The 27,782-nt window shown below is 37.4% G+C and overlaps 1 protein-coding gene across 4 annotated transcripts in view; it reads left to right on the top strand.

Annotated features, from left to right (window-relative positions):
• The window catches only part of EPHA6 (EPH receptor A6), a 495,246-nt gene that overhangs the window by 330,428 nt on the left and 137,036 nt on the right, over window positions 1–27,782 (top strand). For all 4 annotated transcript variants that reach the window (XM_042867712.1, XM_042867711.1, XM_042867715.1 and 1 more), the window contains 3 exons: window positions 5,735–5,859; window positions 25,941–25,988; window positions 26,414–26,576. In XM_042867712.1, coding sequence (XP_042723646.1) covers window positions 5,735–5,859; window positions 25,941–25,988; window positions 26,414–26,576 — 336 coding nt within the window. The remainder of the gene's footprint in view (window positions 1–5,734; window positions 5,860–25,940; window positions 25,989–26,413; window positions 26,577–27,782) is intronic.

The following is a 27,782-nucleotide window of genomic DNA, read 5'->3' as shown; positions in this document are numbered from 1 at the left end:
AGGAAGGAAGGAAGGAAGGAAGGAAGGAAGGAAGGAAGGAAGGAAGGATTTGCTGGGGAGCTAATAAACATATTGCAGGAACAGAGGCTGGTGGAGATGATAGGCAGCGGAGCTAATAAACATATTGCAGGAACAGAGGCTGGTGGAGATGATAGGCAGCACAACTGCATCCTTGTCAGTTGACCGAGATTACTTTTCATGCGTGACATTACTAATGAAGGCTGAAGAGTTTTGACCTCTTAGCTTCTCTGGTAAATCCTTCCTTCGTAAACAGCCCAAATGCCAATAATACTGAAGACATTATCATTGATCAGGAAATGTTATTTCATTTCTTTCAGTTCTGTTACTGGAGTAAAATGTCACCTCTAAGAAAACATCTTGTTATTGCTTATTGCCTACTTTACAGACTTTCAAGAATTAGAAGTAAAATCAATATTTCTTTACTATGGTGCCCTGAAATGACAGTTTTTCCAAGTCTGGAAAAATGCTTCTAATTGTGGGTCGTGAATAAAAACTCAGACTTCATTTATTGCTGTGTATAATATAAAATCATACTCAGTATCAAATAGTATAGAAATTCTAATACAATTACAGAATCTAGGCTGGGAGAACACTGTATAAAAAATACTGTACCCTGGTACATCTCTGAAATTAACAGTTATAAATGCTGCACACGTATGATTTGATTTAAAAATGACACCTTTAAAAAGTATAGCTATATAAAGTATAGCTATATAAAGTATAGCTATATAGCTATAGTATTTATAATGAGAAACACAAATCTAGAACACACTTTGCTTTAAAATCTAGTATTGGTAGTTCACAAAAGAACTTTCTACTATTACGGTTAAGCAAGAGGAGAAACCGCTGAAAAGTTAATGTACTTATTCCACACTCTGTTTCATTAATTTGCTAAAATTTCTGTAGAATGTTATTGGATAATTAGATAACCATAGCTCTTGTTGTTTCACACATAGTTTCCTATGTAAATTAATTCATACAATTTACATGTGACATAAGCTTGAAAATGTGTCTTTCAGTAAACCCATCTTCTTTTGTATTCTGACCAACATAGACATGAAACCAAGGTGAACTTGGATTGCTCCTTGTAGCATTGATATTTCTTCCACTCGCAACAGTCCTTGTCTTAATGAAAGAACAAGAGGAAAGCAGGCTTCTTGCAAGGTGTTGAAGTGTGTTTCCTCTTCTAACTATATCATAGGAAACAAAAAGTGCTAGATTAATGAATTCAATTAGAAGCAATCTCCTGAGTGGGCCTTAGTGTTTTCCCTCAGTTACATTTGGGAAGTGGCCGAGGTAGGAGAGAAAGAAGAGGAAGGGAGCAGGCTGGATTCCCTCCTTTGTTGGAAAAGCCTTACTCCAAAAATATTGATAAAGCCCTATATTTGGGTGAGTATGGTCCTTCTTATGTCTTGAAGCTGGCAGAGCTCTTAAGAAAAATAGCATATAATTATTGCAATTCAGATTATTACTGGTAATGGTGATGGTATAGAAATGTGTGTCTAAGTTAAAGCACATCATTTCCACTGGCAGTATTTTATACATGGAGGTCCTTAGTCTTCTAATGAGGATGGTGTCCAGATGACTGCTGGCACTTCATAGACTTTGGCCAAAACAGATGGGAGAGAAGGAAAGGAGGCAACAATCATGTAGCTTATCTTGTTTGTTGGTTGATAGTTTTCTTTAACAAGAGACTTCACAGATTTCTAGTAGGGCCTGTTCTGGCACCCACTAAAATGACAGTGAGCTGACATGGTTTCTCTTCAAAGAAAATAAGGTTTGAAATGTAATAGTAGAGGGGTAGATTGGACGAAACAGACATTGGGTGAGTGTCATCAGCTGCTGCTGGGTTTGAAGATTCTGCATACTCAGCAGGCAACAAACTAAAGTTGTTTAGTCTGGAAAACTTGTGAAAAATGTTGGAAATGCTTTGCCCATTTTTAACAAAATGAAACAAGAAATTGGAAAATTACAAAATAGGCTAAGGGGAAAAAGCTTCAGAAGTCCTGTAGATCACCTCTTTTGAAATCAGGGACTACAGATAATGGAAGTCAATCTTGGAAGAAGAGAAAGTTTCTATACAAATGACACTGGATTTCAACCATCATTTACAACTTTCTGCTTTCTATACAATGTATGAGTAAACAAAGAGATTCAGTAAAAAAAAGAAACCAAAGACATTTAGAATAAAATATTCCCACTCTGAATTGAGGAATGAACATTCATTATTCAATTCAAATCTGAAAAGACAAGGAAAGTTATCAGACTAAATTAATAGGAGCTGACAGCACTGTAGATGACTCATTGCAATTCAAAAATTTTATAAGAGCGTAGAGGAAAACATAGAGAGCAGATGGTGCAAAGAATTCTTAGTACAAAACTGAGATCAACACTGAGATCAAGAGCCAGAAACCATCCTTCAGCCTAGTACCAGTGTCAAGAAAATGCTGCCATTAAAATGATTAAAAGTCATGCTGGGATTCAAGCTTTTTTTTTTTTTTCCTCAAATGTTTTCAGTGGATAACCAAATTAGAGCTCCCCTGCAGTTACTGGATTTGAAGAAACTAATTAGAAGAACTTCCCATTGATTCATCGTAGGAACATTTTAGCAGTCTTAATATATGAGCAAATAGGATTTACCTGTCTTACAAATTTCCAGTTTAAGAGAGCTCTAACAATGAATTGGTAACATTTTTAGGGTCTAAATCATTTCTGTTCTACTGAGCTAATCTTATAAGGAGCTGAAATTTTTCCAGTGAAAATATTGTTTTTAAAATGATAGTAACTGAAAAAATAGAAACTTGACTAGCTGCAACTTTTTATTACTTATTCTTAGGTGCTTATCTCTTTGTACAATAAATTTCTGACTGAAATCCATTTCCTTTTTTAAGTAATTATTTCATCTTAATTATTTCATCATACAGGTAAATTCTGTATGACAATTAGTAGCACCCTTCTGAATGGGTAAAATGGTTAATGGCTTTTGGTTTTGTTTTATTGTACTGTGTGTGGTGTGTAGGTTTTTTTGTTGCTGCTGTTGCTGTTTTTTATAAAAAAAAGTCACAAATACACAGTATCCGGAGCCTTACACACACACACCTTCACACTTTGATTTATAGGATGCAGTGCTGGCACTGTGGTGCTGGTGTGATGTGAGCATGGGACCTTTCAAGCGCAGGTCAACCACAGCTGTTTTACAGGAGACTGAAGTAAATATCTTCCATTATTTTACTCCTGAGCTGTTTCCCAGGGAGAAGGTGTTGGCTGCTTGCTCAAATGGAAGAGTTACTGCAGTGAACTCAGACAGAATATGTACTTAAATTGTTGTAGAAATTTGGGAATGAGAGCCCAAAGAAAAATGCACCACATGTTAGGTCATAGTTTGAAGAAGTATAATATCAGTAATCTATATTTTAAAAAGCCTAGAAGGATCAAGTGTTTTCTGCAGGCATACTCAATCATTTTGCAAGGATTTGGCTATTGGACCGATGAATGCACACTGCAGAGAGGTGAAGCCATGGTGTGCTAGTGAGGGTGGCCCAGCTGAAGTCTCTGAGGCACGAACAGGCAGACGAGGTGGATCAGAAAAACATGCAGAGCTCCCTTAGCCTCTGCCTTGATGCCAGTGAATGACTCAAAACTGCAAATAATAAACAAGTATATATGAGCAATTGTCTTCATAGGCCCTTGATTAGTGTTTCACAAATACAAATCCATTTTTGCTGCCTCGTGTTTTCCTTTCAACAGCCCTGTCTTTGTTCCCTACTTGGAGTACTGGATTTTACCCCAGAGTAATATTACCAGAACTCAGTTTCGTCCTCAATTTTCAAGAATAAAAATTTCATTTTAACTGAGGGAGTAGTTATGTGTACCCAGGAGTAACGTTTTGGCCCAGAACTTCTGAATGTGTTTTATTCATTTATTTGTCTATTTAGCTCTGTTTAGTTATATGATGCTGTTTGAGGTCTTCCTGAAAAATAGACTGATTCTTTATTCAGCAAGAGAGGATTCTTTTTTTTCTCTCTTTCCCTTGCATCAGACCTATGGTTAAAATGGTGTAAGGTTTCCTGTGTAAGCTCTGTTTTATCCATATCACTTTTGGTAGCTTTTTCTTCTTTTGGTTATTTTCTGTTGGCCTGTTAGCTTTTTATCCCATCATAGAGACTGGTCTGTTGTGCCACAGAATAGTTATCCACAGGGAGGACTGTAAGTGGGCAGGGGTTTATTTTCTGTCTTGCTGACACAGAGAAACGGAGATTGTTATACGTGTGTCTGTGTGCAGAGCTTTCCTTCTTTCAAAGGAAAACAAGCTGTTCTGTTTTCTTTAGTGTTTGTTTCTAGCTTGTATTTATTGATTTCATTTCTTAAACTTTCTGAAATGTTTACAGGGAAGTAAACAAAGGTGAGGAATTTTGTGACTAGAAGCAGATTCCTATTTCACTTTACTAAGGAGACTCTTTTATTCAAAAGATAAAAACTGAAGCAATAAAAGTATGTAATTTCAAGAGGCAGCTCCTTAGGAGCTTAGAAGAGGTTAAGTATGATTCACAATAGAGAGGAATGAGGGAAGGTGTGTAATATGGTGGTATATGTTATTGCAGCGACAAACAGGGAAAGGTAAACCACTGGAAGAACCTTTATGTGTATATATGATACAGTCTCAGGAAGCTGGTGGGACTCTGATGTGCTGTTCAGTAACTTATTCGTTCAGCTTTCCCTGTTGTCTTCAAGACTGTTGAAAGATGTGACTTTTGTTGTTACATTTAGGAAAGATTCATGTCAATACTTGTAAAGCAGCTTTAGTATCTAGAAAGTATTAGACTTCTTTTGCCTTACTTGACCAGTTTAATAAAATAAGCAAATAGAGTTTCTTGTGTTTGAATTTTTGCCTCATTTGACATTGTTACACAGAATGTCCTTCTACGTCCTTCTTCTTTTCCAAAAGGACGGCAAATCCAACTCCCAAAATCAGTTAAACCCACAGTGAGATAGCTTTGCTCTTGGGTTCATCCACCCATGTTGGGCCCCTTCTGAAAGCTGCTGGAAGCAGTTCCTGCTCAGTGCACAGCTGCAGCCCTGTGGTGTCAATTACTGCAAGTAGGTTGAGGCACCTCTGCTTTTGTGGCTTGCCCTAACCCTGCCATTGCCCTCACCTCCCCTAACAGCCAGCTGTTGAATACACACAGCTACTGCCCTGATGGACTGGAATTCTTTTGCTTCTGCCAGCCCAGGTAGCAGGAACGGAGTATGTTATGCCTGTTTTAGGTTGTGTCACATTATTTTACCCCAAGGAGTAAACCAAATGTTTGTTCTACTCTAGCATAACTATAACACTTAACATAGGGTATCCTGAATTTAGAATTTAATCTCTGAAACACAGCAGTGCTCTGGACATGATGTTCTCAGAGCGAGCGGCACATCCTGGTCATGCACAGACAGTGGTGGTGACTGACTCAGGTACTTCTTTCTGGGTGAGAATTTTTTGTATATAGCCATTTCTCAGAAGCTGGTCTGCACTTTAATAAAGGAGTTACTGGTGTGTACTTGAAACATTAATTCCAGGTTATATGGTTTCCCTGAGAATTGCCATCTGTCATGCTTTTCTGCCTGGAGGTCACTCAAAGTTACCTCGGGTTGGTATCCTAAGACAGTAGGTTGAAAGGATAAAGAGTGTACTTCGTCTTTAACCCGTAGTTATCCTTTTCCCTTTCAGCACCCTCCTTGATAGGTATGGTAAGGAAGGACTGGGCTTCCCAAAACAGCATTGCCCTCTCCTGGCAAGAGCCGGACTTTCCCCATGGAGCCATTCTGGACTACGAGATCAAGTACTATGAGAAAGTAGGTCTCACTTACAGCATCACCCAAACTCAGATCCTAAAGAATAATATGTTTCATATTTTTAATATTTAAAAAAATACTTTTAAACTTTTCACTTGATCCCACGTACAGTGCTTTATAAGTAGACATTTTGTTTTGCATTGAGTTTTTGTTGTTGTACTTCTGACTTGTTAATGACTGTGTTTCATGTCAGAACCAAGTAGAGCAAGCAGGCAGTGGATACACTTGTCTCATAGTAGCAACAGTTATGAACACAACAGATCGGTTACTCAAACATATTTTGATACAAAAAGGTTTATATTGGAATGACACTGAAACAATATGATGAAGGTGAACATCAAAATTTGATTTAATTTTGTGGTATTATTTTGCAATAATCTGTGCTTAAATGACAGTGTCCATCAGCCTTATTTAGACCATACAAGAGATAGAAACTGCAATGCGTTTTTATCAGATTTCTGGTATTTTGTCAAAATTATATGGTTTCACATCAAACTGGACAATCACATGCATTACAAGAAAAGATACAACGTCTTATGAGAGCATAATCTGAAGCCTACCTCTCCCAAAGCAGAAAACACATTTCATCATTTCCAGCTGGCTACAGGACCTTGCACAAGTGTAAAATTTAATGTTAATCAGTGGCTTTACTCCTAGAGATACAGGAAGGAAAATCATGGTGTCTGTTTCTTAAGCAGTAATAAGCTGTCCTTCTTGCTGTTTCTCTCCTTCTTGCTGTTTCTCTGTCCCCATCTGAAAGTCACAATGGAGCTAACGGATAAGTGAGAAGATCACAAAGAACAGCAATAAAAGCCAAGACATGAAAAACAGATTTAATGATTTTAAGCTCTGTGGATATCAGAATTTCCTTCCTTGGCAGCCCTTCTCTGTTGAGATTATGCAGCTTTAATGATGCAGAAAAAAAGAGTAAACTTGAAAAAAATTCAAACAATTTAAATAGTTTAGCTAGAGAGAGGAAACAGATGACTGCTTAGAATATTTGGTAGCCAAACCAAGATAAACTTATTTTCATGCACTAGTGGAGCTCTTTCAAGTTTCGATCCATTACCATAGTAAACTATACTATGACTTGCACTGACCACTTTTTGTTTATCAATATTAAAATAACAATCAGGTGAATTAAAATAGACTAATGTATACACTTTGCACCTTAGTGAAGTTACACCTACACCTAGTAAAGTTTACACCTGCACTTCAGTCTGTTTACACTTTAGTCTGTTTCTACAGTAAAAGTACTATTTTCTGTTCTTTTATAAAGTCTACAGAATACTTTTTTTTTTAACTATTAACTTCTCTGTGCTCCTAGGTGTGGGGAGATAAATGCACTGCTGGCATTTTCCAATACTCTTGTATAGGTATTATTTTTCTCCCTAAATCACTGACTGGCCTGCATGCACAGCTCTTGAATACACCTTTTATTAGTAAGTTAAAACAGATGTGTTTTCTTCTATCAAAGCTATGTAATAGGTAGAATGAGAGACATACAATCCAGCTCCCACAGTAAGCAGGTCACTTATTTGAGCAGAGGAGTAGCTATGTGACAGATTTGCATCACCAGATTCTAGAGCAGAGAGGTGAATAATCTAGTCCTGCAAAATACTCTGCCTATTTGCAGTATCAAATTACAAAATGTGATTTTATACAACTTTGATCCACGTTATATTTAAATATTGCTGATGAAGCGTAGATTACAACTGTACCACTGGGTAAGTATAATGGCCAAATGTGAATAAGATTTGTATATTGAAAAAGAAAAAAAGAAGAAAAAAAAAAGATTGACAGTGTCTATCTCAAAGCCAGAAAATAGTCACATGGGCTTTAACAAATTCATTCTCCTTCACCTCAAGCTCTGTATATAAAATAGCACAGTCTGTGTAAGTCAGGTGTATGTACAGCAAGTGTCATCTTTCAGACTTCCCAGCAACCGCAGAAGAGGAAAACAGCAGCATTTGTTTTATCAGGAGTTATGTCAAAATAGGGATGATGATGCAGAACTATAAGAAATGTGATAAATGAGAGGAATCTACTACAAAGACATCCCTCTCTTGGAGATTTTAAAAATGTAGCTGAAGTTCAAAAACAATATAAGCATGAAAAGTTCACATGTTTTCTTAATGTCTTAAGGAGACATTATAAATTCAGAAAACAGTATCCATCTGCCTTAGGTACTGTTACACACATGAGTCAGTAAAAAGGAACAGATTTTGCAGCCCCATCCATATCCCTTTTTACCTGACATTTGTATTTGAAAATATAAGAGGTTTTGTTCTTACAATATAAGAAATTGAATGTCTTCGTCAGATATAAACAATACTGAAGTCTCAACAGACTGCATCAGTTTCTTAACTTTAAGAAACTGCAAGATTTTAAGGTTTATAAGCATGAATATCCATAAGATTCCAGGGTGATATTTGCAAAACTATCAAGAAGACACTGGGGACTTTAGGGCAGCGTGCTGTCTTTTAGTTATAACCAGTAGGAATTCTACAGCTCATAAATGAAAGTCACTTCTGGTCATGTTGCCCCCAAGGTTTCATGAAAGATCTATCAGCTTACAGAAATCTGGGAGCCATCTAACAAAAGACAGTGAGCGCTCCACAAAATGAGGCTGTTTACAGTGATTTTATAAGTAACATGAATTAGGGATGGTGAACCCTGAAGACACAGGAGCATTCTTCCATGCATATCTAGAACAAGCAGAACAAGGGAAAAAGGTTAGACTGTGCAAGGTATGCATGATAGTTATATCTGTAGTCTTGGGCAACAAGTTGCACACAGAGAACCGTAGAGAGATGAAGCCCATAATCTCTCTGTGAAAAATAGATTCACATCTTCTGAGAAAAATAGTACCATGTAATTGAGAAGTAGAGAAGGAAAGTTATACAAGGATATTAATAAACTGCAAACATGGAAGCCATACATTAATTTAAAAATATAATAAAGAGGCTCAGTAATTTGACTGCTTTAAAGCACCTTTTTCCACCTGACCTTCGTTTTTTCAATGAATTACTACAAAATATGCAGACCCATAACTTTAACAAAATATTGTTTGCCTTTCTATCAGTCTCTAAAAGTGAAAATCTTGAGAACATTTTAAAAATGCACTCGTGTGTATTTATATAGTTGGCTGATATAGATTCACTCTTTTTTGCAGCTTTTCAGCCAAAAGTGCAATGAATGTAATCAGTCCAAGATGCTGTGGGTTTCTGTTGCAGTGAAGACAGAAAGTTTTCAACTGTATAAATATTTATGTGCTATAACCAGAGGTGGAGTAGTATGATCCTGAACTAATACTGTATGTTGAGGCTTGGTAGTTGAAATGTCTTATTTCTGGTAGATTTTGAATCATTCTGAAGACTCCGCGATTAGAAACATTTGACACATTGGATTATAAGTGAGTCCTTATAGCAACACACAAAGAATCCATTAAGTGTTTCACCTTATAGATCTGAGATGTACTTTGAAAAGCATTTCTTCATAGATCTTCTTCGTAGTGTTCATATATACTAAACATTTGCAAATTATCTCCATTGATACAGTATATCTTCCGAATTCTACAGTCTGTTATCTATTCATTCTTTTTCACAGCCCTAAGATATTAAGATAATGAAAGATATTGTGAAAGATATTAAATATCTTTCACAAGTAGCAAAGTACTTTTAGAAAAAAAGATCTTTCATAGGCATTATTGTCTTTGTCTTCATAAGCCGGACACCAAATATCAATACATCCTCAGTTTTATTGCTAAAAGAAGGCAGTTGTTTCCTTCATACTTTAAAACTATCTCAGACTCTGACTTTTAATTTTTTGAAAGATTCCAGGGCATCATAATCTATTTACCTACAAACAGACTGAATTCTCAAATCAGATGAAGGATAAGATATGACCTTGTCACAGCTTTGTAATGAAGCTTAGTCCTTCTGTAGGAATTCTCTCATGGGAAATAAAACAGGTACACAGTGGATATAAACCATACCAGCTGCATTTGAGGTGCTGTAGTTAAACTGGAAAATGCTTTTTCCTCCCCTCTTCCACCCAAACTCTCAAAGTTAATCATCAAAAATGAGCACTCCCTGAGATCTATGTTAAGCATACCAAGCTGTATACGTACCAGAAACTGTGGTAAGTTCTCCCACATGGCCCAAATACACCAGCTGGATGTTTTCTGCTACAGGATAATATGTAAGTAGCAGACAAAGCTGGTCTATAGGGAAGAGATTTTATAAAATGCACCCTAGCAATATCCCAAGGCACTGCAGTGACATCTTGAAATAAAGTATCTTCTAGAGCGGGATGCGGAACGACTGGCTGATATTTCACTTCCTTGTCTTTTGGTGAAATTTGCACCAGTGCCAAATCCCTTTGACAAAATACTTCATTTTTTGGCAGATTTAGTTTGCAAATTACAGGTAGTTTTCACATAAAAATTTTAATGCACCTCTAAATGACACTGAGTGGCAAGATATGTGGGATGTCAGATATGACTGTTCCTCCACTCCAGTATTATTTAGAGTTGAACTAATAAATAAGAAAAAATAGCCAGGCAGTAGAGGTAAAGGGGAAATTTGTTTACCAATGAGATTCTAAAAGGAGATGAAGAGCTGATGGAGCAGATAGGTAGATGAAAGCACCAGATTTAAAGAATTAGAAAGCTGTATGACCTTGTTAATGTTTCTATCAGTTTACAGCTGTATTTAATTAACTTGAGGAGTGAAACTCTTTCTTAAACTCTGATATTAAACAAACACTGCTATTTCTTGAATATTAATTAGCATGAATTAAAATGAAACATTCTGGGTAGAAAAATACATAAGAGAGTTTGTGAAAAACGCCTTGATAGTAGTAACATGAAGATTTAAGAACATCAATGTGTAACAAATTTTGAATGGCAGAATTATTCTTACAAAGATTAATGTGGAAAATTTTATACAAGAAAGTAATTTTCTCTTGCTGAATTGTATGCCTACAGTACTGTTCTGTAGTTTAAAGCAAATCTCTCTGTCTAGAAACACATGCACTATATTACTTCAAAGCCACAGAAGCGTGTATGTACAATATATTACATACAGTGTACTTTGACAGCAAAAGATTTGTCACTAGGTGCACGTACGAAGATATGAACTGATATCATTGCTATTTTTCCCACATTTTTTGAGGAGTAGAGAATCTGATGTTATGTTCAGTGCCACACTGAAAACTAGCATAGAAGCAGCATGCTTGTTGGAGCCCTGGAGACACATCACACTGGCTTTTACCTACGTGCTCAGAGTGTTTCGTTCCAGCCTTTTTTCCCAAATGAATTGCCAGTTTAGGGTGTGTGTCTCATCACTGTTAAGGACAACAGATGCTGCTGTGTAAGTTTAGTGAAGAAGACATTTCATCATCTTATTTTGTAAAGATGAATTCATCTCTGCTCGGGCTATATGTACATCTTGTTTCTCTTCTCTCCTTTTTTCTCTCTGCCATAATACTTGGCCCTACCCAAGGATCAACTGGGATCTTAGTGTCAAGGAAAGTCACGTATTTTCATTGGTCAAGATACAGACAGTTTAGATAAGAAGCTGCATCATTTAGATAAGACAATGCCCTGAATTTCTAGGTGGCATTTTGGAAAATTGAATCAAAATGAGCTTCTTCTCTTCTTTAGCCCTGTGCCTTTCTGTGAGGACTGTGAGATGTGTCAGATTTATTGACTCTTGACCTCTGTGTTACTTAATCAATCCATCCAGTTTTTTCAGATCTTTAGTTAGTATTTTCAGTTGTGTTTAATTGAGTTAAAAGGATCATTGCTTTTCAGATGCAACTATGGTGAAACTTCTTTATTTCCCTCATGTGCCAGCTATTTCTTCCTTGGATCAGATGTTGATATTATTTTGAATTTTTAAATCATGAATAGTAACATATGCACCAGCTCCAAACTACATGAAGCTGAATGGAGGTGCTGGTGTATCGCGTTCTTCAGGAGCTGGCACATATCAGCTGGTGTTGCTGAGGCTGGATTGCTAGAATGTACTGCTTCTTTCTCCAGGTATATTCTTCTACTCTTTCTAGATGTACTACAGCATGCTTGATGCCCTTGCAGGAAAAGGCTTGTAACAAGAGGGAAGATTCCTTCAGGTATCAGGCCAGTCAATAAGTTTTTTAAATATAAAACAGTATTAATGTTAGTATTGAAGAATTAACTGGACAATTCTTAGCCTCGTGCTAACCACTATTTTTAATGAATTTCATTTTCCTGCAGTATTTTTCAATTACTTGAGTTGGTTGAGGCATAAGTAGAAATTTACTGCCTACAAATTAATAATCTACTGCCTACAAATTAAAGTGTTTCAGTCACGACTAGAAGCAAGAAATGTAGGGCCCGTGAAATACTACATTTTTGTTACATCTTCAGCATGTTCTTATATAAACAAGAGCACTGAGAGGTTTGAACATGTAAGATCTTGTGGCCAGTTGCACTGAACACAAGCACTGGTGCTTGACCAAAGCGGCAGGAGCAGATGGGCATGTCACTTTAAGCTCATGGCTCCACAGAGCACTTACGGCTTTCCCAGCCATTGAGAGCTCCTGGGAAATGAGCCATGTCTGGGAAATGTTTTTAAAAAATAATCACTACAAATGCACTTTGGGAGATACTCATTAAAATGAAATCTCCTAGCTTATTTTAGCATAGTAAGTGATGTTAAGCAAGCTTCTCAGTTTTGCTATTCTGCTGTTATTAACCTAGTTTCCCAAGGGAAGAACTGTGAAAGGCTGAGATTCTAAAAAGGGAAGAAAATAGGTCTCTGAACTGTTGAAAATGAGAGTGAATGATTATGAGACTCTGACCAGATACAGTTTTTGCCTGTGGGAACGAACCTAAAGACCTTACAGCAGCCATTATTAATGACACTGAAATAATTACAATTAGGAGAAAAAGAGATCTTACTTCTAAATATCAACTGCATGTAATAAAGAGTTTATCAAGGAAGTTCAGCACCTGGTTTGGCCTGTCTTCTAATCGCTTTCTTCAGTTGTTTCAAGCTAGCTTCTAAGCTTTTGTATTTTATAATAAAGCAGTCTACGGAACTATTACTGTGGTCATTCTTGCTGAATAAAAAAAGTCTTGCAGAGAAACACAGTGCTGTTTAGGTGGCTCTAGTGGATTTGATTTAAAAAAAAAAAACAACAACCATGATTCATTCTCTGCTGATCTTGTTTACTTGTCTGTAGACAATACGCTTTCCCCCAAGGAGAGTCGTGTGCACAATACATGTTCTAGAAACTGCAAGAAGAGCTGCACAAATGTAGAAGTGCGTTAATGGTTTTGAATGACTTGTTTTCAAAGTCTTTCAAAGATGTGTGCATGGAAATTTTGTAAACTATATAACACAACAAACTTAACACCACACAGCTAGTTCCATGCCTCAGAGAAATTTAAGGAAGCTAAATCCACTGATAGTACAAGTTGATTCCTAAGAAAAGATATTATCAATTTTTTCTTCTAGCTATTCAGCAATTTAACTTCAAAAAAACCCTTCTTTTTATAATTTATTGCCACAGTAAGAATGATAATGTAAGCCACAGGAATCTATTGTTAAGTGTCAGTGTGTGATTAGGTGAGCTGAGAAAACAGAAGAACGTCTTATTTTATAGTGCATTAAAGTTCAGCTCACTCCCAAGAGCAAACCATATATGATTTTGGTTAGTGTGCTGTAAAAAAGTAATGTTGTCTTTTCAGAGTCGATATATCAATTGTGTAGAAGGGAATGTTAACCTTTAACATTCCGAATCTTGAATTGGCAAATAAGAGAATGCACTCTAAACTTAAAATATTGTTATTATTGTTAATATTATTAGCCAGTTTCAGTATAGTCACCTTTGAGTGTAGAAACACTAAGTTTGAGTAACATCTGAATCTTAATGAAAGTTTTAACTCTCTCAGGTGCCATAACGTGCAGTCAAGTGTCAGACTTTTATTTTGAAAGTATGACATATTTCCAGAAAAAGAATGGTGAATTTCATGAGCAGCATTCTAGATTAGTGTGTAACTAGTATGGCTGCTAACTGACCATCTATGCAAGAATAATTTCCTTATTTGTAAGTTAAATACAATGTCCACATAATCATTACTCTAAAACCTGTCAGATATTTCCTTTTCGCTTTCTTAAAATAAATATTTAGTTCCCAAAAGCCTTCATCTGTGAGCTCAAACTGTTTTAAAAACAGTAGCTGGGTCAGTGTTTTAATAATACATAAGCACTTTTCAAAAATTGCTCTTTCCCAACCATAAAGATGAGTTCACAGAATAAATCAAGAATATATGTACTTTGAGACATGAGCAAGGTTGTAACTTTGTCTAAATGAAGGAATGTTCCAGTACAAAATATTATTTCACTTGCACTTTTTCTGCACTACTTAATACTGGATATAGTTAGATATATTTGGATATATAGGATATATTTAGGATATATTTGAACAAATAGAAGTGAATATACATGTATTCCTTTTTAGGGTAATAGAGAATGTTCTTTCTTTTCCTCTTCTTATTTTTCTTCTTAGAAAGTGTGCAGTCATCATTCAGAAGGATAGATTCCAGTTTTAATTTTTTTTTCCACACAAGAATGGAAATATAACCACTGACTGCATAATATAGACAACCTCTTTTGTTTCACATTTTTACGTCCCCAAAGCAGTTATGCTAATAGAAGAGGGGAAAATACACAGAGAAAAAGGAAGATGTTTTAGGGACAGCCATTCTATTTTAATGCAGTAAGCCAAATTAGTTTCCATGTTTAATATTATTATATGCCTTGTACAGTTATACTGAATAAAAGTTGTGCTACATTCTTTTTGATAGAATCAAAAATGGAGATGAGACAAGCCTTTCATTTAAAAGTATGATTTCATTAGCTAACTTAAATTTGTAGAAAGGGTATATTATTTATTAATTCCTACATAGTTTTTTATTTTACTCCACTACAATAGTTAATATTTATTTGGTTGACATAAAAAAAAGTAATTATATATATATATATATATATATAAATATATTTAATACATTAGTATTAATAGTTTCAAAGTGCCCTTTCTTAATGTTCTTGTCAGGGAGGCTGAGTTAACAACTTATTATTATGTACTCCTTACTGAGCTGTTAATAGCCTTAGAGTCTTTTCCAGGAAGTCACCTGCTGCTCATAAAAACATTTATGTTGCTGTAGGAATTTCAGACAGTTGATACATCTTCTGTTTGTAGTGACCTTGATAGAACTATCTGTTATTCTTCCATATATTGCCAAAAGGTCTAGCTTATTGTTACGATATATGTTATCACAATAACAATTGCTTTGTGAATGAGCTTTTTAAAGCTCTTCTTTTTAAAAAAGATATTGTCACATTTCTAAATTTCCTTAATTTTTTTTCACAAGAAAAATTTAAGTTTTTAATAACTGAAAATACATTCCTTTAAATTATGCTAGTTAAATTAGAAATATACATTTATATGATAGAAAATAAAATCAGAATTTGCTTTCAAAGTGCAAAATGATCATTTCTACTAACATACAAGATTGCTATGTCCTTTGTAATGTCCATTGAACTACATAGAAAGCGATTTAACTACTGGATCTCATGGTATAATTCTAGAAAAATGGCACACAGGTAGACAAAAAGCATAATACAATGAGTGAACAATTGGCTGATGGCTGTGGCTCAAAGAAAATACAGCAAGGTGCTGAGGGCACCACTGCTGCACAGATGGGGAGCATTTCCAGGAAGATGTGAACCATATGCTGACTGAGTTTGGAAGGGCCCTCTTCAGGTCGACTGATCCCAGAACAACAGCAAGAACTCAGTTCTTCTCAACTGATGCTAATCTCAGTTTTGCAATTCTTAACAGTGCCAGTATTAGTAGCCTGTGTATTGTTTTCCAAAGCCTTGAAGTTAGACATTTATTTGGTCACAGCCAAGACAGATGCATGAGGAAAATATCTGATTGAATTTCATTTTTGTAATAAGACCCCCTATCTAGATGACTCAGGGAAGACAGTAGATGTAGTCTTCTGGATTTCAGCAAAACTCTCAGTGCTGTTTCTCAGAGTTTACTTCTGGATCAAATGGCCAGCGTACAGCTGAACAAAAACATAGTACAGTTAGTACTTGGTCAGGCTCAAAGAGCTGTGGTAAATGGGGTTATATCAGGCTGGCAACCAGTCACTAGCAGGGTTCCCCAGGGCTCCATTTCAGGGCCAGTTCCCTTCACTGTTTTTGTAAATGACCTGGATGCAAAACTTGAATGCATACAAAGTCTGTTTGTGGACAGTGCTAAACTGGGAAGACGTGCTGTCTCCCTCAAAGGCAGAGAGGCCTTGCAGAGAGATGATGACCAACTGAGGGTCTGGGCAGTCACAAATTGCATGGAGCTCAACAAGAACAAGCTCTGGGTTTGGCACCTGCGAGAGGGCAACCTGGATCTATGTACAGACTGGGGTTGGGTTGGAGAGAAGCCCTGCAGAGGGGGCTCTGGGGATTCTGGTTAAGAAGAATTTGCATATGAGCCAGCAGCATGCCCTGGCAGCCTAAAGGGCCGGCCGTACCTGGGGAGCACCAGGCAAGCAAGCCCAGCCTCGTGAGGGAAGGGGTTGTCCTGCCCTGCACAGGATGCAGATTTAGGTGCAGCAAAGTAAGACGGACGTAGAACTACTACAGAGTATTCAAAGGATGGCAGCAAAGGTGTTGAACAATCTGAAACGCAAGGCGTCTGGTGAGTGGTTCAGGTCCCTCGATTTGTTCAGCACACAGCAGAGGAGCTGAGGGGAGGCCTCGTGGCAGCTGCAGCTCCTCACAGGGAGCCGAGGGGCAGCGCTGAGCTCTGCTGTGTGTGACAGCGACTGGGCCCGAGGGAACGGCATGGAGCTGCGTCAGGGGAGGGGCAGCTGTGACAGGTTCGTCACCAGAGGGTGGTTGGGCCCTGGAACAGGCCGTGGCCCCAAGCTGCTGGCATTCAGGAAGCCTCTGAACGTCAAGCTTAGAAGTGTGGTTTGAATTTGGGGTGGTGCTGTGTGGTCCCAGGGGTTTGAGTCCATGATCCTTTATGGGTCTCTTCCAACTCAGGTAATGTTTCTGTGATTTTGTGAACAAAGAAATACTAAAATTTCATGTAAGATACACTTACCTTCTGATTGCTTACATTAAAAAATGTTCACATCTACAGAGATACAATTTTCAGTGCTTATGGAAAAGGGAGCTACCTTGTGGAAAGGTGAAAAAAAATTGCTTTTGGCGGCAAAACAATGGCATTGTAGTGAAGCAGTCACTCCTTACACAAACTTGTGGTAAGGAAGATGATGAAGCTGAAAAATGCAAGTCATGCCAGAGCAAAAGGAAAAGGAAATTTGAATTAGAGGTCTGAATAAATTGGAAGTCTTCACAAATCCAGAATAAGTCATCTCTGGAAAGGATTCTCTTTGGGTAATTAAAACTACAACTTTGTTGGATTCACTTGGCTTGCAACCTTCAAGAGGCAGGTGCCTTTGTTTCTCATTTGTTCCCTGTTTGTTTCAGTGTCTCTGTAACTTTCTATTCTTTAATTGCTGCACAAGTCAGACGGACCTCCTTTTCCTCCTCAATGCATGCATTTTGTGTATGGCTGGATTCCTTCAGTAGTTTTCCCTGAGTCATTAGATATTACATAACACAAAAGTGGGGGTGTGCAAATATGCACTGTTGCTCTTTACAGTCCTACAAAGGTTTTACAGAAATGCGGGTGTTATATTTTGTTCTTGCCTTTGGTGCTTTAAAGCAGTTTTTTGCCATGTTTAGTCTCAGTGGATTGAACTAGGGTTCAGCTTCTCCTCTGTTGTGCCTTTTTCACCTGCATACCTTTCTTTACTTCATATACATAAGATAGGCTGCAGTGTTTGAATCTAGTGATATTAAATTTAAAAAATATATATATGAAAAACACACTAATCACAGTATTTTTTATGTATCAAAACAAGAACAATGTTAATCAAAGTTTAACATGTATTATCCTTCAGTAAAGCCTACTTTGGTAAATTTAAAAGGAGAACTGGCTTCAACAGATGAAGAGAAAGCTGAGGTGCTGAATGAGTTCTTCACCTTGGTCTTCACTGGTGGCCAGGATTCTAGTCTTTTTCACGTCCCTGAGCCCTGCATCCCCAAACCTCTATGTGGGGACCAAGGAGGTAAATCCCTCCCCACTGTAAGGGCAGAGCAAGTCCGAGAGTGCCTCCTTGGACTGAATGAATACAAGTCTATGGGGCCGGATGGCGTGCATCCCAGGGTCCTGAAGGAGCTGGCTGAGGTGGTTGCCGAGCCGCTCTCCATCATATTTGACAAGTCGTGGCTGTCAGGTGAAGTCCCGGATGACTGGAGGAAGGGTCATGTCACTCCCATATACAAGAAGGGGAGCAGGGAGGACCCGGGGAACTACAGGCCAGTGAGTCTCACCTCCGTGCCTGGGAAGATCATGGAACAGATCCTCCTGGACAACATGCTCGGTCACATAAAGAATGAGCATGTGATCCGAGACAGCCAGCATGGCTTCACCAAAGGAAGGTCATGCCTAACTAATCTTGTGGCCTTCTATGATGGAGTGACGGCATTGGTGGACGAAGGGAAGGCGACTGATGTCATTTACCTGGACCTGAGCAAGGCCTTTGATATGGTCCCCCACCACATCCTCATCTCCAAATTGGAGGGAAGTGGATTTGATGGGTGGACGACCCGATGGATAAGCAATTGGTTGAAAGGCCGCAGACAGAGGGTGGTGGTCAATGGCTCTATGTCCAGGTGGAGGCCGGTAACAAGTGGTGTCCCCCAAGGGTCTGTCTTGGGACCGGTGCTCTTTAACATCTTTATTAATGACATCGATGAGGGAACTGAGTGCACCCTCAGCAAGTTTGCTGATGACACCAAGCTGAGTGGTGCGGTTGATACGGTGGAAGGAAGGGATGCCATTCAGAGGGACCTCGACAGGCTGGAGGGCTGGGCTCGGGTGAACCTGATGAGGTTCAACACGGCAAAGTGCAAGGTTTTGCATTTGGGCCGGAGGAACCCCAGGCACCTGTACAGGCTGGGAGGAGTGGTCCTTGAGAGCAGCTCGGCAGAGAAGGACCTGGGGGTCCTGATGGACGAGGGACTTAACATGAGCCAGCAGTGCGCTCTGGCAGCTCGAAAGGCAAATGGGAAAAATTTTCATGTGAAGTCTTGCAAACCTGAAAAATATACAGAACAATCCAAATCTGTATCTAACTGCTATCTTTGGGCACTGAAGTAGTAAGAAAATTTGAATGAGTGGCAAAAGAAAAAGTCTTCAGGAAGAGCTAGAGAGGCTAAATTTTTTTATATTCTTAAGTTAGAAAGACTCCTGGAGACATTGGTGTAGAGGTTTTCACTGGTAAATATTTTTTATTAGAAAATAAATGTTGTCAGAGTAGCTTGTAAGTGATGGAAAGATGGAATTTAATATCTGAGCTTGTCTGACAATTCAAGTTATCTACTGCAGCTGCCTGTATTATATTCTGATTGTACCCTGTTCAGCTATCAACTTAAGGCATAGACCTGTTTTTATTCCTCTCAATTTAATCTCTGTGTCAGTATGATCAGCAGTGTCCTATCTGCTGCCTTCCCATCTGCTTTTCCTGCATGCACCTCCATGTCAACCACACAGCTTTGCTCTCCCCACATCTCACCTTATTGTGCTGGTGGGAATGTAAACACTGTTGTAGACTCACTTTCCTCATCTCTCCTGATTTAATTTGCTCTTTTTCATGGTCCACTTCATGTTAACTCATTCCTACCTTTCCAGGTATATATGCCATTAAAATGAGGATTGGTTGTGTTCTAACTGTTGCATGTTTTCTTTATGATTGGTTTATCTATTCTTCTCCTTTTCTTGTTGACAGCTTCACTATATGTACAGAGAAAGCGATGAGCTAACTGGCAGGCAATCAGAATATAAAATATTGAAAGGCCAAACAGGTAAAACACTCTTTAGTATTTCAGCTCTCTGGACTGCTACATCTCAGATTAGTGATAAGGGAGGTTCTGCAGGTTCCATCTCTGAAACAAATACTGCAGTCATCTGCAATTTTCTCAGTGGCCCCACCTTTTCCTGTCAGTTTTACTCTTAGAATCATAGAATCATATAATTGTAGCACTCTTAGAGTTGAAATGAACCTTTAAAGTCATCTAGTCCAACTCGCCTGCAATGAACAGGAACATGCATAGCTAGATCAGGTTGTTCAAGGCTTAACCCAGCCTCACCTTAGAAGTTTCCAGGGGCATTAGCCACATCTCTAGGCAACCTGTTCCAATGCCTCACCACCTTCACTATAAAAGACTTTTTCCTGATGTCCAAACTAAATCTACCCTCTTTAAGCTTGAAGCCATTTCCCCTGTTCTGTCACCACCGACCTTACTAAAGAGTCTGTCCCCTTCTTTCCTGTAACTCCCTTTTGGATATTCAGAGGCCACTATCGGGACTTGATCCTGCAGCTTTTTCTTCATCCATTGGATAGTCAACCTTCACCCATCAAATATATATCTTTCCAATTTGGAAATAAGATTGTTGTGAGGTACCATATCGGAGGCCTTGCTGAAGTCCACATAGCTGACATCAGTGGTTCTTCCCTTGTCCATTGATACAGTGATGCCATCACAAAAGGCCACTAGGTTGGTCAAGCAGGATTTGCCCTTGATGAAGCCATGCTTATTCCCCTGTATTATCTCCGTCTCTTCCATGTGCCTTAGCATAGATTCCAGGAGGATCTGCTCCATGATCTCTCCCAGCACAGAGGGGAGACTGATAAGACAGTAGTTCCCAGGATCATCCTTTTACCCTTCTTTATAATTCTCCTTTTCTTATTCTTCACCTTCTGAATTCAGATTGATACTCAGAACCTTATAATCACTTTATAAAATTTACCTTAAGTTTTCTAGGCATCTGGAACCATAAGGTACAACATTTCCAGCAAGGATTTTGTTAAGAAGATTGATGGTATATTTGACTGTTACTCCTATTATTGTTACGTTTCATATTTCTATTATTTTAATTTTATTCTTATTCCTACTATTGTAATTTTTCTTATCACTGTATTTCTCCACTGAGGGTGGTGATACATGGGAACAGGTTGCCTAATGAGGCTATGAATGCCCCTTTCCTGGAGACATTCAAGGCCAGGCTGGATGAGGCTTTGAGCAGCCTGGTCTGGAGGGAGGTATCCATACCTATAGTAGGGGTGTTGGAACTAGGTGATCTTAAAGGTCCCTTCCAACCCAAACCATTCTGTGATTCTGTGAGGCTTGACCTAATCCTGCTGATCATATTGTAATCAGACAGTAATTAATGTTAAGAGCACATTCTTAAATCTTTGAATCTCTTCTCTAATAACTTTAAAATGTTGCTGTTGACAGTCGTCTCGATAGGTACTCTATAGGTCAAAATAATCCTCTAACTGAAAACCATGCGCAATGTTGTAAAGATAAACTTTCCAAGGTAGATTCTGAGTTTCTAAGGCATAGTTAATTTTCCTGATTTCAGTGTGATTGCTCCTTACCTACAGCGATCTAAGAGAGATGAGACTCGAGTTATGATTAAGGGCATTAAGAATTTTGAAATCATGTTATAGAAATAATTGCAAAGAAGAAACGTGTTTTTCTGACATTGTTGGGATGAGCTCATTGTGAGACAAATGCGGGCAGCATAAATCAGAGGTGATTTTCATATGTTAAAATCACTAGGTCTGTATTTTTCTGAGAAAACACAAGGAGTAGTAACCAATTCCATAGTTCACTGTTACTTGACTGTAACAAATTCTCTTTGAACTGATTAATCACATATTGACTATACCTAGTAATTACCTACTGTTTCATTCTAATGTATATTGCAACTTTAAAGTTCAGTTGACCCTGGAGGAAATTAAGTGCTATCGTGGCTTTTCCAAGGGAAAACTAAAGATGGGGTAGGACATTTTGACATTTCCTTTCATGATGGCCCAGAGCTACAATTAATAAAAGTTCCTGGCTTCCTGAATTATGGCCATTCCCTTAAAATAATGATGCTTCCTCTGTAGGTCACATTGTGTATATCCTTCAAACTGATGTATCAAGGAAAGTGGAAAAATGTGAACAAATGTTCTCGTAAAAGATTCTTTTTTATTATTCGAGCTTTTATTTCAACATTGATAATGTCTGGATCACAGAACTCTGAGTCTTCCTTTCTTTAATGTGGTACTTACTCAGCTTTGACATTGTGCTTTAGTGCACAGGAGAAAGACCGGTTCTCTGTGGCATAAAGATTGCATTTCTATTAGTATTTGCTCTTGTTAGATAATAGTTCTGAAAAAAGGCTAAGCAGGATTCTATGATGTAAGTAGGGAATTTTCATGTTGAAGGACAATGTATGTAAGCCAAATCAGTTTTCTCTACTTGTAAGCGTTTGATAGAAAAACTTGTTGCTGTCTCCTTGGGTGTTTTCAGCACACATGGATTTGGAGGTTGTAGATACATGAAAAATACGTTCTCAGCTAGCAGAAGCCTTTAAAAACACTTTCCCCAATGTCTGTTTAAGAGACTTCTCAGTTACTCACTGGATTTCATAAACTGAATACCTCGATTGTCGTTCATGAAATTAGTCAGGCACAAAGTAAACTGCAAGAGATTCATAATTCCTGGAGATCTGATTATATATATTAAAGGATAGAAAATTATATTTGATGATCTTTTTAAAATAAGTACTGATATTACTTTGATTCATCTGTATGTGTCTGATGCAATATAATAATCTATGTTGTCTTGACCAAAACATCTAGTGGTTAATAAACTCATCCACCTTTTTTGAAAATTGGATAATACCCAGTTTACTATCAGCAGTGTCTTACGGTCATTTGGCTAGTACCAAATACATATGGGGTTCTTGTGTATTTCATTCTGTAAATCTCATTTTAGAAGAAAGCCACAGCTTCCTTTCAGTTGAAAACAGACAAATCAGTCATTGGCATAAATGACTGCTAGTCAACTGAGTACAATGAATCTCTATACACTCCTCTCAGTAGTGAACTTTGTTCTCAGAAATCCATTTTCCACACCTCATTATGAAGTGTGATTTAGTACTTACAACATCTAAACTGAGTAGTTTTTCATGAACAGTATTGTTGGTGTTATTTTATGTTGCATTCATAGCATTATTTTTTTCTATTCCAGCTTGTCCCACTGAAATAACCTCGCACAAAAATGAAAAACTTTAAAATAAACCTAAGATAGACAGAAATAATATTATCTAGACAAATAGCATGGAATGTGTTTTTTGTCTGATACTAAATTTTGTTATGAAGTAGGAACAAACTGTCTTTGCCAACATTGTGTTATTAGATGGTATTTCAGAGTAATTTCTTTGAGAGATAAAAACATCAGAGTTTGAAAGTACAGTGTCCTATCTTTGGAGAGTTCAAGCATCCACTCTTTGGAGAATCATCTTATATATTAATCTAGGCCAAAATGGTTGATTTCTTTGTGTAAAATGATGTGAAGTTTCCAACTATTAATCTTTTTGTCTCTAGTTTGAGTAACTTCCTCTTCGAGTACGTGTTTCTGAAACTTTTTTTTCTCACATACACCAAGGTGACAAGGTTTGCTTTCTCGTATTTCACTTCCTGTAACAAATCATTTACCCTTTCCCGTGTGGCAGTAATATTTATATGATAACATGCCTCTATACATTGTTTTTTGGGCTATATGATGAATGGCATAAGAGGCTGTGGAAAGGAAGGGAAATTGAAGGGCTTGGAGATGAAAGCTCCCAGAGTATACTGCAGATGTCCCTGTCTGGTGGTGAGAAAGCAGCAAGCCTAACAGCTCTTGGAGGTGACAAAATACCATTCACCACCCCAAATGGATGGTCAGAGGCATTTGCCCCTCAAGAAGGTTGCTGTTAGGCACAGCCTGCTCACAGAGACAGAGTAGGGCAGAACTGTGCAGTTGGGCTCCATGTATTCCTCTTTGGTCTCATCTAGTAATTTTATTCTTACCCTGTGTAAAATTTACATGGCTTGAACTGGAAGGTTTCTCATTGGGAAGTTCACGGCAGTAAGGGGTACTGCAGGGCTCTCTCCACCTTGGTCCAGCCACACACAGGGTATTCCTGGCACCGAGTAATGTGGAATCATGCTTACAAATCAGGGGTACTAAGAACCACTTAACACATCATGGTTTTTTCTTTCGCAAACATCTTTCTACCGATCACGCTTTATGATAAATCCATTGTAACAAATATCGTGCTCTTTAAAACATTGTTTGGTATTGAATGCATTTTGGAGTCTCTTAAAATCAATTCTAAATCCTTTCAAATTTAAACCTAAGTTTATTTTGAGACTTAACATCTACCCTTTTTAAGAGAAAATGTTCTTTCTACTACTGCAATTTAGAAGTGAAAGATGCAATAAATTTACCAAACATTAAAAAAAAAAAAAAAAAAGTAGAAAAAAAAAGAACTTGGATGTGGTGATAGGGCATTTGAACACTTCTAAGTGTGGTTTTCCTGAAACCTGTGCAAAAATCTTCTGTCTTACATTGATTTTGAGCTGGTTACTATCTTTTTTTAAACAACTTGATCTCTTGAGGTAGAAATTTACCCACTTTACTCAGTAGCCTCATTACTAAGTGAATGCACTAAGTGGAGAACTTGTGTTCTCCAAGATTGCATAACCTTGGCCAAGTTACGTTTTGAGATATATTACAGTTCTACACTTGAAAGTTGCTGGAAATTGCACATATAACAAGGTAGTGGAATGGAAATCCTTTGTATTAGCAGATTTTCTGTCAGAATAAATTTTTTTTTTTCTGAAATTTCTCAGAAAATGAAAGCATAAAATCCACTAACTCACTCAAATTGAATTTATAGCACTTCAATTAATTGGAGAAGTCTGATGCTGAAACCAGTTGTTAAATTTCTTTTTATGTTAATTGTAATTGCCATTCATAAGATTGCTTACACAGTGCCCTAATGTTTCAATTTAAATACACATTTTTTGAGATTTTAAATTTTGTTAATAGACTGTGGAACAAATCAACTCTTCCTTTTACTCTCGTTTCTCAAATTATTTCCACTGTTTTTATTGAGCATTAAATACAATTATTTTAAATATCAGTCCTTATTGCATACCTTCCTTCTCTTTAACAGAATCACTAAGTCGTTTTTGTGTGTTTGATTGATTTTTAATTTGATCTTCTTATCCATCTCCTTGTATGTGTACTGGAGGAATACTGATGTACTTCTTGCCCTATGCTGATGTGGCTTTGTTATGCTGTGACTCCAGTTGACTCATTGTGATTACTGTTTGTTTTATACAAAAAATACACATATGTTCAGAACAGGTTAGAAGTTCAACAATCTAATTGAAAACTATGTTTTCCTTGCTATATCTCTTCTGTGAACAAGGTTGTTTCCTTCTGAATAGGCTGGAAGCATCCTTTGAATAATACATGCGTACTCTAATAATACTGCATGTTATAATAAATTTATATGGTGCCCTATGGGTACCACAGTTGGATTATTGAGCATGTGCCAAGGACAGTTCTGTTCATGTTATCAGTTTGTGGATGACTCCTACTGTAATACAGTAAAGCTAGCCTTAAGGCACCATAGAAAATATTACAGCTTACAGATTTATCGAGTGACTGTAACTAATGACAGGCAGTAGACTCTCTTTTAAGACATTTCCTCATTTAAATGAGTCACCAAAAATGTGTCTAGCACTTCCTTTCTGTGCAGCAATTGGTGTGGTTGATCTCCGCATTACAGCAGCTTGTCTGCAGTGGCAATTCCCTGACCCTGTGAGATTCAGGAATTCTCAGCAGATACCCAAAATCAACTGGTAGGAAATTAGCTGGAGAATTTCAAAGTGTCTCTCCTAACAGAATGTAAAAGTGAATTTCATGTACAGCTACATTACTGCTACCTGGAAAGAGAAATAAAGGTCAACATCAGTGATTCAGCTGAGCCATGCTAAAAGTTTACAGACTTTAAAGAAAAGGTTAATTTTTATTTTCTTTTACCCACAGGTCTACCCACGGATAGCGCCGGCATTTTGGCACTACCTGCGGGTAGAAGTGAGTAGCGGGTATTTGAATACTCCCACATCTTTACTTTATAGCTTACTAGTGCTTACTGACCTCCTAGCTTGTCTATTGTGCAAAAATAGTTAGCTGCCATTCTAGCTGTCATTTTCTGTGAATATAGTCTTGTACTAATTCCATATTATTTTGACTACAGTGTAATTACTAACCTAAGTCACAGAGATGTGATGTGTCTATATGCAAGACTAAGGGCAGAAAAAATGATATCTAAGTCAAGGCCATATCATACATTGTGACTATAGCACAAAATCAAAGTACTGAAATCCATACCTGCACCTTCTTTTATAAACACATTTTACATTCATGAGAAGAATTTGGAGCTTCAGTTTTGCTGTATCATTTTTGTTAAGTTTGTACAACTCAACTTGATATCATTTCTCCCCTCTTTTGTCCCTCAGGAGCATGAGCAGCTCAGCTATTCCTCCACAAGGTCCAAGGCTCCAAGTGTTATCATCACAGGTCTCAAGCCAGCCACCAAGTATATATTTCATATCAGAGTCAGGACGGCAGCAGGATACAGCGGCTATAGCCAGAAGTTTGAATTTGAAACTGGAGATGAAAGTAAGTTTTACTGAAAGGAAAAAAATCAAATACAATAGAAGTAGCATTTAATTCTAGAACAGTCAGACATTGAGAGTTTAAAAGGCTGAATCCATTCCATATATTTATCACAGAGTGACCACTGCTGTATTACGAGAAGTAAGCCTTACCCTCACACTTCTAGATTTATTTATTTTTCTCGAGTAACAAATAGAAATTTCAGTCCACTACTGCAGATGAAGGAATGTTTATTTCTGCAAGATCCCCTGGTTTGCCATAGATCCATTCTTTGTTTAAAGAATGCCTTCCCTTTAACCTCTGCAATTATCATGTGTGAGGTTTCCATTTTACCTAAGTCCAGCAGCTTCATGCAGGTTCTTAGAACACACTGATGGACTCGTTTCTCTATAGTTTTTAATGCTCTTAGAATATAATAAAGAAGACATTTTTAATATGTATTTCAACCTATAACTTCACTAAATTTGCCAGTGAGAAGCGAAAATCCTACGTTCTTGAAGAATATGAAAAAAGGCTCTTACTTTGAACAATTTTGTATGTTACATATTGCTTGCACCTTCAAAGGAACCATGAACAAGATATTTACAAGCATTTGAGATAAAATGAGTGTAGTAGATGCAGCTCTAAAACACTCATTAATGAAATTGCTTTAATTAACCAATTATGTACACTGTGTTTTTCATTAGAGTTTTGGAATTCAAGTTACTTAGGCTAAAGTACAGACTCAGTACTAGTACATGTATTTTCAAGAGCACCCATGAGTTTGTGTTTCATTTTTTATTGCTTTTTAACTTCTATTTCAAAAATGTTTTAGGGCACAATGAGTTATAACTGTTATGAGAAGTAAATGCTATTTAAACCTCCATGAGCCTATGTTATATATGGACAAATTGGACTTACTCTAAAGTCTAAATCTAAATTCTCTAAAGTCCTAATCTAAATTAGGAAGACTATTGCCTGATTTCTGTCATAAGCACTATTAATAAAAATGTCTCAAGGTTATGAAAGTCCGTGCATGCTTACCAAACTCCTCATCTTCTTACCATTTTCCTTAATGCAACTGCCTTGTCAGGCTGCAATGTGGCTAGAGTAGTGTGCTAATCCTAATTATTTATTTATTTATTTTTAATAAGAACAAGTAACTAAAAGTTGAGTTAGTTGAGTTGATAAAGTACTATAAACTTGGATCCAGGTAAGCCAGTGTTATCA

Source organism: Lagopus leucura, unplaced genomic scaffold (assembly GCF_019238085.1).
Source record: "Lagopus leucura isolate 7727_CA_CO unplaced genomic scaffold, USGS_WTPT01 Super-Scaffold_100001, whole genome shotgun sequence".
NCBI classification, from domain to species: Eukaryota; Metazoa; Chordata; class Aves; order Galliformes; family Phasianidae; genus Lagopus; species Lagopus leucura.
This window is presented reverse-complemented; position numbering and strand designations above follow the sequence as displayed.